The following is a 16234-nucleotide window of genomic DNA, read 5'->3' as shown; positions in this document are numbered from 1 at the left end:
AGAGAGATCACACATAAAGCTATATCTGAGCATGTGTTCTTCCTGTGCTAAGATAACTACACTAAAATAAGCACTTAAGAACATTTGAAGGCTTGGGTTGTTGCCAAACACACCACAATCATGTTCATTGTCATTCTCACTGTGATTATATCAGCATCAATATTAAATGGAGGAAAATTGTTACCAGAAGGTATTTGCTTTGATTTTCTAACTTTAATTAGGCTGCTCAAAACGAATTGCTGATCAATGTGCAAGGCCTGACATAAGCCTTGCACATGTCCTCAATAGTGTAACATTAACGCTGCAATGCTTAAGCCTTGTTATTTTCCAGTAAATATTGTATCTCAAAGTAAAATGGACTCCTGTGCTTTTATCCTTTCAGTACTTGAAGAAAAAGTTACTTTAACACATGTGCCTGATTTTACGTTTTCCTGGATTTTACATAATTTTTTTCCTGGTCCCTTGAAAAACATAAAATGTGGGTTCTACTGTATTGACTGCTGGTTTCCTACTAGGCTACAGACATAGAAAAAAGAAGAAAAATTGATCAATGCACATTCCTTATGATCATAATTTTGTAACTAAAAAACCCCTGTCTTTGTAAATACATGCATCTGCATAGATTACGGATATGACAGGGGACCAGGGAATGTGCATTGATCAATTTTTCCTCTTTTTTCTACTGTATGTCTGTAGTTAATTTGGCCAGATCAGTAGCACTTCCATTGTATTTTAGTACATTTTTATTAAGCCATGGAGTGCTCCCACAACCTTTCCTTTTTGCATTTTGTATTGTAGCAGATCTATTCTGTTTGGAAGTTCAGCAGCTTGCTACAGGCCAGGCTTCCATGTGGTTGTAGCACCCCCACAGCTGTCTCTTTAAATGGTGGAACAATGCCTATGGAAATGGGTGTTGGTCTGGGCAGTTTCTCTCTCTTAAAAGCCGCAAGCGGGGGAGGATTAATCTCGTGGAACCAATGCTGGGGGTCTAGGTTATCTCTCCCCTTTGAAAGCTAATGGCGGGGGGAGGACTAAGCCCTATGATGAAAACCAATGCCCAGGTCGGGAGACCTTTTATTTCAGGTAATGCTCTTATGCCGGGAGGCTTTAGCATTTGAAATTATGACCAGAGGTAAATAGTTAGGGACCGCCATATGGGTTTTGCCTTGACGTGGTATGGTGGCTTATCAATCTTATGATCATAATTTTGTAACTAAAAAACCCCTGTCTTTGTAAATACATGCATCTGCATAGATTACTGATATGACAGGGGACCAGGGAATGTGCATTGATCAATTTTTCTTCTTTTTTCTATGTCTGTAGTTAATTTGGCCAGATCAGTAGCACTTCGATTGTATTTTAGTACATTTTTATTAAGCCATGGAGTTCTCCCACAACCTTTCCTTCCTACTAGGCTAGGCTACTACTAGGCTACTGTAAAACACAGCAGACTAATACTAAGAGACCATTAAAATGATTGTGGAACAACAATGTTCCCACAAATATATGTAACAAAGCACATTGGTTTCTGATATCTTAAGAACCATTTTTCAGAGAGGAGCAATCATTTCAGTAACAAAGCTTACAAAAAGTAACAGTATTTTACCTAAAATAGATATTTATACTTACCGAGTACAAGGAACACCCACCAAAGCCAGTACTGGCCATCAAAATATCCAGGGAAATAGGTGGAGAACTAATAAAATTAAGAACACAGAAAAAAAGAGATGTTAAGGCGATAAAAAAAAATCACACCTTCTTTATGCCATCCATACTAGGGATGCACCGAATCCACTATTTTTTTTTTACAAAAAGTCACGATATTTCCCTCCCCGTCCCTAATTTGCATATTCAAATTAGGATTCAGTTCAGCCGGGCAGAAGGATGTGGCCAAATCCTGCTGAAAAAGGCTGAATCCTGAACTGAATCCTGGATTACGTGCATCCCTATATTAAACCATACCCATCGTTTCTTCAAATAACAACACTAGTTTTAATAAGACTTACCCGTACAATTAGAATCCACTTAATTAGAGAGAGGCCAAAACCAGAAATAGCTCCATATCTGCCTGCTGCAGATGAGGTTAGGCAGAAAGAAAGGAAAAACCCAATCCAGTTAAACAGGAATGCCACTGTGAAAATAAAATGAGAAGGCAAGTTATGCAAGTTATGCTCAACTAAACATTCAGATTTGGAATAAATGTTTTTATCATCATCAAAATACTCCATGATACATTTCCAGAATTAGTATTAACCCGCTAAATTGCCATCAAAAAAAGCTGTTTTAATGACGTTTCTGATCCAACAGTATTTCTTCAGCAAGTAATTGTCTTCCTCACATTCCAAGCCTACGCTAACAGAGGTGCTTAAAGGAGAAGGAAAGGCTAAAACTAAGTAAGCTTTATCAGAAGGTCTATATAAATACCAGTAAACCCTCAAAGTAATGTTGCTTTGAGTCCTCTGTCAAAAGAAACACAGCATTTCTTTCCTTCTATTGTGTACACATGGGCTTCTGTATCAGACTTCCTGCCTTCAGCTTAAACCTCCAGGGCTAGGGCTTGAGCATGCTCAGTTTGCTCCTCTCCTCCTCCCTCCTCCCCTCCCGGTTGTAATCTGAGCCTAGAGCTATGAGAGACTCAAGGAGGAAGTGATGTCACACCAAGCTAAAATGGCAGCTGCTATCCTAAACAAACAGAGAGGGCTTATATAGCTGTTAACTTAGGTATGGTAAAGTATTCTATAGAATAAATAAAGCATTCTAGCTTGCACTATTATGGTTAATTTATTGGCAATAAACTCGGTAGCTTGCCTTCTCCTTTAATGCTATCTACAGTAAAAAAAAGTATGTGTGGGGAATGGGGAACCCGATTAAGAGGAGACCAGAGTTTGATTCCATAAAGAATGTTAAACCGCAAATAATTATGCTTCAGGAGACCCATCTAATATGCAGCAACATTATATAGGCATAAAAATGGCAAATCTGTTGGGGTGACCTGTGGATACAACCTCCTAGTCCTTCTCTACCTCTTGTAGAAAAATCAGTAACAAATTTCTACCTTTTTTTAATTATCTGGCAATTGCCATTTCCCTCACATATCTTCACTACCCACTAAGTGAGCAATCTACCTAACCCTAGGCTTGCAGTTTCACTAAATCTTATACAAGAAAATGCACGGCAAGAACAGCTGCTCCAAACCTGCTCACATGCAAGAAGGCACACATTCTAATGCCAGCTACCTGCGGATGTACCACAAATACAATGTTCAGTACCTATCTTATATAACTCTTTATTTACATTAGACACCTTCTGTCTTTAAATACTTTTCACATTTCTTGAAATGCAATACCCTTTTTAACACTGTATAGTCTCCAAATTGGTATAGCTCTGGTGTGATTTCAAAGCAGAGAATGCAAAAGCCTGATGAGAACATAATTACTGAACCTCAACTCTTTGATTCGAGAGGGGAAAGAATATATGTTTATGGCTTTATATGTGAGTGTGTGTGTGTGTGTACCTATGACAGATATATATATGTACCTATGACAGATAAACACGTAAACCAATAAAGTCTGCTGCATGTTTTGTTTATTGCATACCAACCAGGGCTGCAATCTGGAAATCAGAATGATAAAAATATAAAAAATACAATTGTAGCTACCGTGGCTTAAAAACGACCCCATGTTGATGCCAAACAATCCTTTTGGACTTCTTTTAGTGTTCATTTTTTTTTTACAGTCTTAGAGAATGCTCCAAATTGTGGAAAGACTCCGTATATGAAAAGCCCCAGGTCCCTAATGTTCCAGATAATAGATCCCACATCTGTACATTTCTTTGCATTATTCCTTCTACTTACTGAAGAAAGTAAGCATGAAAATCCCATCGTTTCCTATCCGCAGCTGATCTGCATCATCAAAATCATCCCTTGCCACAAAATCGTCATCCTGTTAAAAACAAAAAAGAGGTTATGTAACTCTGCACTCGAGCAAAGGCATTAACATGGAGTCCTATTCACTGATCGCATTGTGTGCACCAGTGACACATTAAACTTTAATAATGTCGTTATTTTTATTGCCAAGAATACAAAGAAAAAACTTGTCAGCCTTAATTATAAAATATGGAAATGATGCCAGTCTTTGGTCACCTCTGAAAACTCGGTTCCAAGATATAACAAATGACTAAAAGGGAAAATCAATCATGGGCTGCCTTTGAGAGAAAAGTTGGTCAAACATATAGTCAACACATTCAACCAAGTGGGTCATTTAATGGTTTAAATGAATGCTAAAGGGATGCCGTTATATATAGCTGGCACCTGCCTTGGTGTGACAGAATTGAAATAAAGAGTCGTGGGCATAGGAATACTGGATGTACTTATTAAAACCATGTCAATGTTAAGTGAAAGGAGCAGAGTAGTGAGCTGGCATTGTGAAGTGTGAGCAGTATATAATAATAGATAAATTATCTAGTACAGGATGCTGGTTTTATCATTTTATGATATGAAAACTTTCTGCTTCCGTTTCCTCTCAGTCATACATGATTCCTCTGATTGGGAGACAATGATAGTCAGCCTTTGACTCAGCAGAGATCATTCATCCTTTCTCTACCCCCTTTGAGCTAGAAGAATAATTCTACCCCTTCACCTGCAAAACCCGTATCGAAGAAGAAAATGAATACAAAATGAAAGTGTTTGCTGGAAACCAACAGTTTTTAAGCCATTCTCAGATACAAAGAGAATATTATATATATATATATATATATATATATATATATATATATATATATATATATAGATATATATAGATATATATAGATATATAGTGAATAAAGTACCTCCTATTGTAAATTATAAGGATATTATAAGTTACCGAGGAGTTTCATGACCATATAATAACAAGAGGCCGAAGGCCAAGTGTTTTTATACAGGTCGTGGAACTCCGAGGTAACATAATATCCTCATATTTTGCAACTGGTGGTACTTTATTTATTATAATACACAAATTTCAGTGAGTCATGTGACAGAAATGACATCACTACTCACCGTTTATAAGGATAAAATTTACAAGATATTCATGGCTTTTGTGTATTATATATATAAAAACTATTACTATACCATGTTCTAAATGCTACAAAGCTACTTGTACCACTATCTTCTCTACAAAGGTTATCTAGCTTTCTGTACCACAACAGTATGACCTGATTTCTAGTGGGATTGTTTCAATTGAGGAGTTGGAGCATTCACCATACCTCCAGTGAAATAGGGAAGAAATCATCAAATGTATCCAATCTCTCCCTGTGCTGTGTGTGAGCAGATCATATACAAAAAGAGAAAAGCATAAACGTTCATCACAATTCTGCCCTACAGTGCTGTAGTATTTGTTTGTACTTTAAAAATACTTGTTTATAATTATAGTGATTGTAAGGGTACCTACTCCCCCTTATTAAAGTGGACCTGTCACCCAGACACAAAAATCTGTATAATAAATGTCCTTTTCAAATTAAACATGAAATCCAATTTCTATTTTTTTATTAAAGCGTTCATAGCTGTTGTAAACTCATTTAAACACCTCAGCTGTCAATCAAATATTGTCTGCCCCTCCTCTATGCCATGGGCATAGAGTCGGGGCAGACAATTACTTTCACTTTCCATTCAGCACTTCCTAGAAATTGCTGCTCTCCCCACATCCCCCTGTTCTCTTAACCATTTAATTGTGTAACCAGGGCATGGGGATGGACATCAGGTCCCTCATTCTAGTGCACAAACAAGATTCTGAGATGATGCAAGGCTTGTCTTAATAACAGTGTCCACAAAATGGCTCCTGTCTGCTTGCTATAATTATGAGTTCCCAGACTGAAGGAAACAAGATTCAAATAATTTATATAGTGTAATTAAAGTTAATTTTACTTGACTGATGTGATAAAATAGGATTATAAATACATTTTTTTGGGTGACGGGTGCCCTTTAAATATCAGCTTAGACATAGACATTAATATTGTAAGACAATATGCAATTGGTTTGGATTTTTTATGGTTTTTCAGTTATTTAGCTTTTGTGTTCAGCAGCTCTCCTTGTATTTCTTAGCAACCAGAGAATGGTTTAAATGAGAGACTGTAATATGAATAGTGCTGTTAAAGGGGACCCATCACCCAAAAAATGATTAATCCAAATCCTGTTTTATCATGTTAGTCAAGCAAAAGAAACTTTACGTACACTGTATAAATAAAAAGAATTTGGATTTCATGTTTAATTTGAAAAGGACTTTTATTATCCAGCTTTTTGTGGCTGGGTGACAGGTCAACTTTAAGACAAAAAAAAGCCTGGTATTAGAAATCTAAAGCTGCAAATATCTCAGAAACCACAAAAAAAAACTGAAAATGAATGCAGATTACAAATGTGCTCAAGCTTTTATGGAATTAAGGCACCTCTGTTATCCTTTTTTTTGGGTTGCTTGTCCTGCCATGGACAGAGAATAATGTAGACACCAGAATGTAGTCATGTTAAGAGTGGTACATATTGCATGATATTAGTGACATGTTTCTAAATTAGCCAAAATATAGAGCGGAGATGGATATGCTGTGGGAGCATATTTTTATGTACCAAATTGCTAGGTTTGCTTTTGATGGACAAATACAATTAGAAAAAAACAACTGTACAGAAATCCAAAGAGTCACCAGCATGGTGCCAGCACCATAAAACATACAGTCATATTGTGAATTCCATACAAATGAAAGTTCACCTTTAAAAAAGTTTTAGTAAGCTCTAAATGTACATATTCTACAGCAACTGTTCAGTTGGTCTTAGTTTTTTATGATTTTCCAATTATTAGACTTCCTATACCAAAAATCACTGATCGATTATGAGCCTTGACATTGTTCTAAAGTTTATCTTTCTATTTTTCCTTTAATTATTTAAATTTTTAAGGCAAACTGCAATTTGCCCTAGAACAGCAGCCAAAAACATTCTAAAAGTTAATTTAAAATGTAACTCTGCCTTAGAAAGTTAAATACTTATATTAATGTTAATAGAAGGCAGTCAAATACAAGTGTCACAGTATTCCTTTATATAAAGTATCTAAATACTGTGCTAACCACAGAATATTGTAAATATGTGAGCTCTGACATAATTGAAACTAGGGAATCCTGCATTCCGTGTGGTTATCGGCCAGGATTCGGACGTTTTCAGCAGGATTCGGCCTGGCCAAACCAAATCCGTATCCTTAAAATCATGTGACTTTTCTTGGGATTTTGGATTAGGAGTATGATTTAAATTAGTGCTGTGTTTTCATTTTTAATAGAGCTGTTTAAGGGTAGGACTTCATGGACGTTTTTGGCGCAATCCGAAGCGCTGCGACAAAACGCATGCGACCAGTCACATGCGACAAAAATAAGGTAAGAGGATATATTGTTGGATGAAGTCACAGCTTTGGTCCGACGCAAAACGACTGTCGGATGCAGACGCAGCGTGCATCGGAGCACCTCTTTCTACTGCAGTACTCTCTACTTCAAATTAACAGCTAACAAAAATAACACTGTGCAATCTTTACCCCTGCCAGTTATAAATCCTTTACCTATGCATCAGAAAATGTAAATTGCTTATGATACTAATGTTGAGTTATAAAACAAGGGTAAAAAACAAGGGTATTTTTTTAAATGTGTGAAGAATGCATCGTCTACATGCAGTAAATCCTGTTAAAGAATGTCATTTAAGTGATCTGACATTATTATAACAGTGTATAAACAAAATACAAAAAGTAAATAAACTGTGTCCTTTTCTTATGTCATTTTAAGTCAGAACCAGCAAATCCTGAGTACACGCACAGCTTTGGTCTGTGATTAGAATACTTACCCTGCCAGAGACAAGAGGGATGGTAGCCTCTGCTTTGGTCCTCTCTGCTTCATCATAACTGGGCAGTGTTGTTGCCACATTGTAAGAAGGTGGTTTTGGAAATCCTAACTCGTCCTTGTAATCAAAAAGTCCTTTTGCCAAAACAGACAGACATACACACAGAGAGAGAGAGAAAGAGAGGGAGAGAGAAACATATGTACTTTATGATATAAATTGCAATAACCCTCAAACCCCAATAATAATACAAATTTCAGTATAGGGCTAATGGCAAATAAAGGCAAATTTTGGAAATAATTTAAAAAGACAGCTAAAAAATACAGAATGAATGCATTCTATATTCTAAATGGGAAAAGGCTAGCCAACTCAGTATTATGAATAGGGATGTAGCGAACGGCGGAAAAAATGTTCGCGAACATATTCGCGAACTTGCGTCAAAAATGCGAACGGTTCGCGAACGTCGCGAACCCCATAGACTTCAATGGGAAGGCGAATTTTAAAAGCTAGAAAAGACATTTCTGGCCAGAAAAATGATTTTAAAGTTGTTTAAAGGGTGCAACGACCTGGACAGTGGCATGCCAGAGGGGGATCAAGGGCAAAAATGTATCTGAAAAATACATTGTTGACACAGCGCTGCGTTTTGTGCTGTAAAGGGCAGAAATCACACTACGTCACTCAGGTGATGTTTCTGGACACGGAATGTGAAAAAGCTCACACAGCTAGGTGGCACTTGGTTAAAGACTGGGCAAACAATGCCTGCAAGGGCAACGTATACAGTAGTGGGTACAAAATATATTATTGCTGCTGTAAAACCATCACTCAGGTGATGTTTACGGACACGGAATTATTGTTATTTAGACAGAATGTGAAAAAGCTCACACAGCTAGGTGGCACTTGCATACCTCCCAACTGTCCCTCTTTTGACCACTCAACCCCCTGTCCCTCTTTTGTACTGGAAAGTCCCTCTTTTCTCTGAACTGAACAGCCAGAAAAAAAACAGTTTCTAACTTAATTAGCTTTTGGCAGAGAGCTCAGAACAGCTAACAGGTGCAAATAAGATACTTTGTAACAATTTTGACTCTGGTTGGTGCTGGTAGTGGTGAACTACTAGGAGGAGCAGCACACCAGTCCCTCTTTTCTCTGAACTGAACAGCCAGAAAAAAAACAGTTTCTAACTTAATTAGCTTTTGGCAGAGAGCTCAGAACAGCTAACAGGTGCAAATAAGATACTTTGTAACAATTTTGACTCTGGTTGGTGCTGGTAGTGGTGAACTACTAGGAGGAGCAGCACACCAGTCCCACTCCCCAACACGGCTAGACTAATAGCACTGGGCTCTTATAGTAGCAAAGTAAAAAAACAAAAAAGAAAATAAAAGCAAGGACTATTGGGTTATTACAGCAGTCAGCAGATGAGATCAGAAGCAGTGCCCACAGCAGCTACATACAGAGCACTGCAGTAGAAGGTAGATTACTAGTCAGCAAAGCTAACTAACCTAAACTCACTGTCCCTCAAATCCCTGCAGAGTTCTGTCCCTACAATACAGAGCAGTATCAAGTAGATTACTAGCCAGCAAAGTTACTATCAACTGTCCCTCAAATCACTAAACAGCTCTCTCCCTACACTAGCACTTCCAAGCACACACAGGCAGAATGAAAAAACGCTGCAGGGCTTCAGTTTATATATGGAAGGGGAGTGGTCCAGGGGGTGTGGGGGTGGTCCAGGAGGGAGAGCTTCCTGATTGGCTGCCATGTATCTGCTGCTCTGGGGTGAGAGGGCAAAAATAAGCGCCAGCTAAGGCGAACCCAAATTGGCGAACGTCGCGCGACGTTCGCGAACATTCGGCGGACGCAAACGGTCGATGTTCGCGCGAATTAGTTCGCGGGCGAACAGTCCGCGACATCCCTAATTATGAACAGAAAACCTAATGATTTAAAGGAGAAGGAAAGATACAGAGGCATTTTATTGCCAATAGATTAGCTGCAATAGTGCAATCTAGAATGCTATATTTATTCTGTAGAATGTTTTACCATACCTGAGTAAAAATCTCTAGAAGCTCTCTGTTTGTTTAGAATAGCAGCTGCAGTATTAGCTTGGTGTGACTTCACTTCCTGCCTGATTCTCTCCCTGCTCACTTATAGCTCTGGGCTCAGATTACAGCAGAGAAAGGGAGGGGGGGAAGAGGAGCAAACTGAGCATGCTCATGACCGGGGCAAGGAGGTTCAAGCTGAAGGCAAGAAGTCTGATACAGAAGCCCATGTGTACACAATAGAAGGAAATAAATGCTGTGTTTCTTTTGACAGAGGACTCAGAGCAGCATTACTTTGAGGATTTACTGGTATATTTATATAGACCTTTCTGATAAAGCTTACTTACTTTTAACCTTTCCTTCTCCTTTAAATAAAATGTAAACCTTAAATAAATCGGCTAATAGTGACCTATGTAACAAGCCCGCCACCTGCTGGTCAGTACAGACTGTACAAAACAAAAACAAAGAACTCTTCTGATGTTGCTCTACTCAGGAAAGACACAAGAAAGGTCATCTGAGCATTCTGGTCTCTTTCCAGTTCAATAAATCTTTAGTGTCTGTAAATAGTTTGGGATGCTTACTCTGAAGGGCAATGGTTTTACAGTCATTGTATGAGTCACTTACCTGAACTTTCACCAGCGATACTGCTGTATGGTGGTGGGGCATCTGTGGCACCCTGAGGATTTTCTTCAGGATCTTCTTCATTTTGTAACTAAGACAGAAAATAAAGAAGAAAATTAAAGTGTAACCTAAACTATTGTAAACAGCAAACTGACCAAAAATGGCTTTAGTTGCTCACTTTTTTATGCAAACTTTTTGTTCAACCCACTGAATTAAAGGAACAGTTTAATGTGAAAATAAAAACTGGGTAAATAGATAGGCTGTGCAAAATAAAAAATGTTTCTAATATAGTTGGTTAGCCAAAAATGTAATATATAAAGTCTGGAGTGAACAGATGTCTAATAAAACAGCCAGAATCCAACTTCCTGCTTTTCAGCTCTATAACTCTGAGCTAGTCAGCGACTTGAAGGGGGGCCACATGGTACATTTCTGTTCAGTGAGTTTGTAATTGATCCTCAGCATTCAGCTCAGATTCAACAGCAACAGAAATGACCCATGTGGCCACCCCTCAAGTCTCTGATTGGTTACTGCCTGGTAGCCAGGGTAACCAGTCAGTGTAAACCAAGAGAGCTGAAAAGCAGGAAGTAGTGCTCTGACTGACGTGTTATACATCAAATCCCTCCAGCCTTTATACATTACATTTTTGGCTAACTAACTATATTAGAAACATTTTTTATTTTGCACAGCCTATCTATTTACCCAGTTTTTATTTTTACACTGAACAATTCCTTTAAAGCTGAAAGTCTTTGTTGATTTATTTTTGTTGATTTATTTCACAGAATTTTAAGTCTTATCCAACGTTTCGGTCCCACATTGAGAAACATCGGATAAGATGTAAAATTATGTGAAATAAATCAGCATTTTATATATATATATATATATATATATATATATATATATATATATATATATATATATATATATATATATATATGTTTATTTTAACTAACAGTTTCTTTGTTACATGAGTATGTATAATATATAGATAGAGATAGATAGATAGATAGATAGATAGATAGAGCATCTTCTATTTATGCATAATAAACAATGCATACAGCATGTAATAAAATAAATCAAACTGTATGAACAAATTGAAATGAGAGAGAAAGAGAGAGAAAATACCAATCTGTTGTGACTGCCAGGTTTACATTTTCCTAAAGCAAAATATACCAATAAATAATATATAATAATATAATATAATATATCAATAAATGCAGTTATCATAAATAAGACTAACAAGAGCCTTTCTTTTAGCAGATCTGACAAACTAGGTGAGAAGACATTCCTTAAATTTCCTTGTGCATAAATGAGTGTTCAGCATACAGGTTAAGACATCCATATTTGCATCTACCTGCAACTGATACATATATCTCTGTATGTTACAAAAATGTACTAATTTGCACAGGTTGCTCATAGCAAAACCAAATCAGATCTTTGCTTTCCTGTGTTAACTGGTAGTAGATTCTTCAATGCAAAATGCTTATTTGTTGCTATAGGCACTTCTGCAATTCAGCCCCTATCTTTATAAATAAGTAATTATGTTAAGAGTCGTCAACCTTACAGAGGATTTTGTAGAAGGTTCTTGACCACACTCCTCCAACATGTTGGGGCAGATTTATTAAGGGTTGAATTGAAAATTCGAAAAAAAACTCTCAAATTCAAATTGTGAATTATCCAATTTGAGTTTTTTCATACTCTGGCCCTTTAAAAATGCGAATTCGACTATTTGTCACCTAAAACCTGCCGAGTTCATGTATAAGTCAATGGGAGAGATCCGGGGACCAAATTGGACATGTTAATACTCTTCCTGACATTCAAGTTTTTTTTCGGGGAAAAAACGCTAATCGAGTTTAGTCTAATTTGATTCGATAAATTTAGTGCGTGGTATTAGATATGAAGTGATTGTGTTAATAAAAGGCTTTAGTTCCTCACGTTTTTATGCAATCTTTTTTGTTCAGCCCACTAAATTAAAGCTGAAAGTCTGCAGTTCAACTGCATCATTTAAAATTCATTGTGGTCATGTGCAGAACCAAAATTAGAAAAAAGTTGTCCAAAGATTTATGGACCTAATTGTATATCTTATGCTAATTTACTCAACACTTTCTGGTGCAACTACACAAGAAAACATATTTTCTGAAAATCAGTTTTTCCAAGAAGCATAAGGGATCTGAATAATTCTTCTTGCATGCCTACTTCCTTAGAGCTTCTAGCTGTCTGTATATTTGTAAATAAGTCATGATCAGTAGTCATCTATATATATCTATATTTATCTATCTATCTATATATATCTTTGTGTTACATCCCAGCAGCCTGGGGAGGAGAAGAAAAGGTAAAACAATAACAGCATTATATGCATTAATTTACAATTTAACTCATCTTATTTAACACTGCATACAATATTAGATCATATCATTTTCTGTAAATCAATTGCTCCTATTTTTCTTAAAGGGTTTGTTCACCTTCAAACACTTTTTTCAGTTCCATTGGTTTCAGATTGTTCACCAGAAATAAAGACTTTTTCAATTACTTTCTATTTTCTATTTGTTTTTCTAATATTGAAGTGTAAACTTTCATTTTTCTCCTTCAAAAGCAGCTCGGGGGGGGTCAACGACTCTTTAACTGCTCTAAATTGATACATTTGGGGGCAGATTTACTAAGCTCGAGTGAATAGTTCGAATACAAAAATATTTGAATTTCGAAGTAATTTTTTGGGTACTTTGACCATCGAATTGGTCAAATTCGATCAAATTCCATCGAATAGAATGATTCAAACGATTCAAAGGAAAAATCGTTCAACCATTCGATAATCGATGTACTGTCTCTTTAAAAAATCCTTTGACTCAATACTCAATACCCAAATAAAAGCTACCGAATTTGAATGTTAGCCTATGGGGCATTGTAGATAGGTTTTGGGCACTTTTTATGATCGAATAAAAATCATTAGATCGATCGCTTAAAATCGTTCGATTCGAAGGATTTTATCGTTCGATCCACCGATTTTTATTCGATCGTTCGATCAAACATTTTGCGCTGAGATCGAATTCGAAGGATTTTACTTCGAGGGTCGAATTCGAGGGTTTTTTAACCCTTGAAATTCGACCCTTGATAAATCTGCCCCTCAGTTGATACATTTGTTATCTTTGTCCCTGCTGAGCAGAATCCATGGGTTTCATTACAGACAGCTGTTAGAATTGATACAATAGTTGCTAATACTCCACAGATGCTGCTGAGAAATGTATCAACTAATTGTATCAACTAAATGTAGCAATTTGTAACAGTTCAGAAACTCCTCATGGAACACTGAGCTGCCAGACTGAATTTCCAGAGACAAAACCATTAAAGGGGTTGTTCACCTTTAAGTAATTTTTTAGTATGATATAGAGCAGTGGTCCCCAACCAGTAGCTCGTGAGCAACATGTTGCTCCCCAACCCCTTGGATGTTGCTCCCCAACCCCTTGGATGTTGCTCCCAGTGGCCTCAGAGCAGGTGATTATTTTTGAATTCCAGGCTTGAAAGTTGTATAAAAACCAGGTGTCCTACCAAACAGAGGCTCCTGTAGGCTGCCAGTCCACATAGTGGCTACCAATAGTCAATCACAACCCTTACTTGGCACTAGCCAGGAACATTTTTCATGCTTGTGTTGCTCCCCAACTCTTGTTCCATCTGAATGTTGCTCACGGGTGGAAAAAGGTTGGGGACCCCTGATATAGAGAGTGAGACAATTCTGAGACAATTTGCAATTGGTTTTATTTTTTTATTTTTTGCGGTTTTTAAGTTATTTCTCTTTTTATTCAGCAGCTCTCCAGTTTGCATTTTCAGCAATCTCGTTGCTAGGGTCCAAATTCCCCTAGCAACCATGCACTGATTTGAATAAGAGACTGGAATATGAATAGGAGAGGCCTGAACAGAAAGATGAGTAATAAAAAGTAGCAATAAGAATACATTTGTAGCCTTACAGAGCATTTGTTTTTTAGATGGTGTCAGTGACCCCCATTTGAAAGCTGGAAAGAGTCAGTAGAAAAATGCAAATAATTTCAAAAACCATACAAAATAAAAAATGAAGGCCAATTGAAAAGTTGTTTTGAATTGGCCATTTTGTAACATACTAAAAGTTAACTTAAAGGTGAACCACCACTTTAAACTTTAAAAACAATTGGAAAACAGTAAAAAAAAGAAAAAGTCTGTATATGGTGAACAATCTGAAAACAACTGAACTGAAAAAAGGTGAACAACCCGTTTAACTTCCTATTTTCAACAGTTCCTAAAAATACCTTTGCACAGGGGGTTAATGGAAATTGCCACAGCTAAGACATATTAATTAAGCATAGTCACCCTTATACGCCGTATTGTGCAATTCATATTTTTACCTTTAGGGCTCTTAATGACGAGTGGTTGTAGCTGCGCTCCCCTGCATTCCATTTTTCAGCGTTCAGCCGCAGGGGAGCGCAGGAATAGACGCATTTAGCTTTTTTCAATGGGGCTGTACTCACACAGGCGCGTGTAGGCGCCGAACGCAGGAAAAATGCAGCATGTTGCGTCTCAACCTGTGTTCGGCGCCTACATGCGCCTGTGTGAGTACAGCCCCATTGAAAAAAGCTAAATGCGTCTATTCCTACGCTCCCCTGCGGCTGAACGCTGAAAAACGTAACGCAGGAGAGCGCAGCTTCAACCGCTCGTCAGTAAGAGCCCTTAACCTCCGTTCAAGATGAGATTTGCTGCCTGCAGAAAAGGAGATTTCCCATGGGCGCAAAGCGCCTCGTGCAATCACCTTTAATTGCAACATATAAATAAATGGACTATTTGACACTGATGTCCAGATAAAAATACGCACAATTATATAATCCCATACCACTGTTCTTTCATTCACAACACACTGGATTTGGGAGTCATTGCCTGTCACAAATGAAACGGTTAATAACCAACAGAAATTGCTTTCCCCTTGTTTCCTCTCCAGAAAGATATTCTATCAGGATGCCTTTCAGAAATCTGCATTAGGAGAGATAAAAGCTATTTCTCTGCTCTAGGCCATTTTACTCAGTACTTACTCACAATATCATCCATTATTCAGCAGTCCCTTTATATAAAAAGAGGCTGCAAAATCAACCGGTGCTGCACATCCATTCCATTATCTGATGTTACAAGCATTTGTAGGAGTGTGCAAATGTAATAAAGTATTTTCTTTCATTAAACCCCTTGCGAGGGTATAGCTGCTGTGCACCCTCCAGCAACTGGCTATTATACACCGCTCTATTTTTTAAGAGACTAGATTAAATAATGCCAGTACATCAGATAACAAATGGCATGCAGGAAAATGGAAGAGAAGGATCTCGTTTAGCAGCTATTGAAAACCCGAACTTCATTGTAACAAACAAATTCCTTATTCCCTCAACACTCAGGTAACATTTAGCAGGTCACTGCTCAGAAGGGCTTTTGTTATATACTGTAGCTTGAATATCAGGAACGGTTATTTACTCTGCAAACACCATAAAAACCGCAGTTTAGAAATAACCAAACACAAGCTTCAGCAACAATCAATATTTTTGTTATTTTGTAGATTATTAACACATATTTATAAAGTGCCAACATATTCTGCACAGATTTAAAATAAAATGTTTTTATTTTATTACTGGAGTGATATCAATAATAAAAGGGACCATACTCCCATATGACACACAAAACTCTTTAGACAGGTTCCAGAAAAAATAATAAACTTGTTAAGTGTGTAATGCTGTATATCAATGTACAATCT

At 37.3% G+C, this 16234-nt stretch overlaps 1 protein-coding gene across 3 annotated transcripts in view; it reads right to left on the bottom strand.

Annotated features, from left to right (window-relative positions):
• The window catches only part of ndfip1.S (Nedd4 family interacting protein 1 S homeolog), a 41432-nt gene that overhangs the window by 5506 nt on the left and 19692 nt on the right, over positions 1-16234 (bottom strand). For all 3 annotated transcript variants that reach the window (XM_041587429.1, NM_001097115.1, XM_041587428.1), the window contains 5 exon segments: positions 10489-10576; positions 7841-7971; positions 3854-3941; positions 2007-2131; positions 1630-1696 (listed from right to left, as the gene is read on the bottom strand). In XM_041587429.1, the coding sequence (XP_041443363.1) occupies positions 1630-1696; positions 2007-2131; positions 3854-3941; positions 7841-7971; positions 10489-10576 (499 nt within the window).

This window comes from Xenopus laevis, chromosome 3S (assembly GCF_017654675.1).
Source record: "Xenopus laevis strain J_2021 chromosome 3S, Xenopus_laevis_v10.1, whole genome shotgun sequence".
In the NCBI taxonomy this organism is placed as follows: Eukaryota; Metazoa; Chordata; class Amphibia; order Anura; family Pipidae; genus Xenopus; species Xenopus laevis.
Note: the sequence above shows the minus strand (reverse complement) of the source record. Positions and strands in the feature narration are given on the sequence as shown.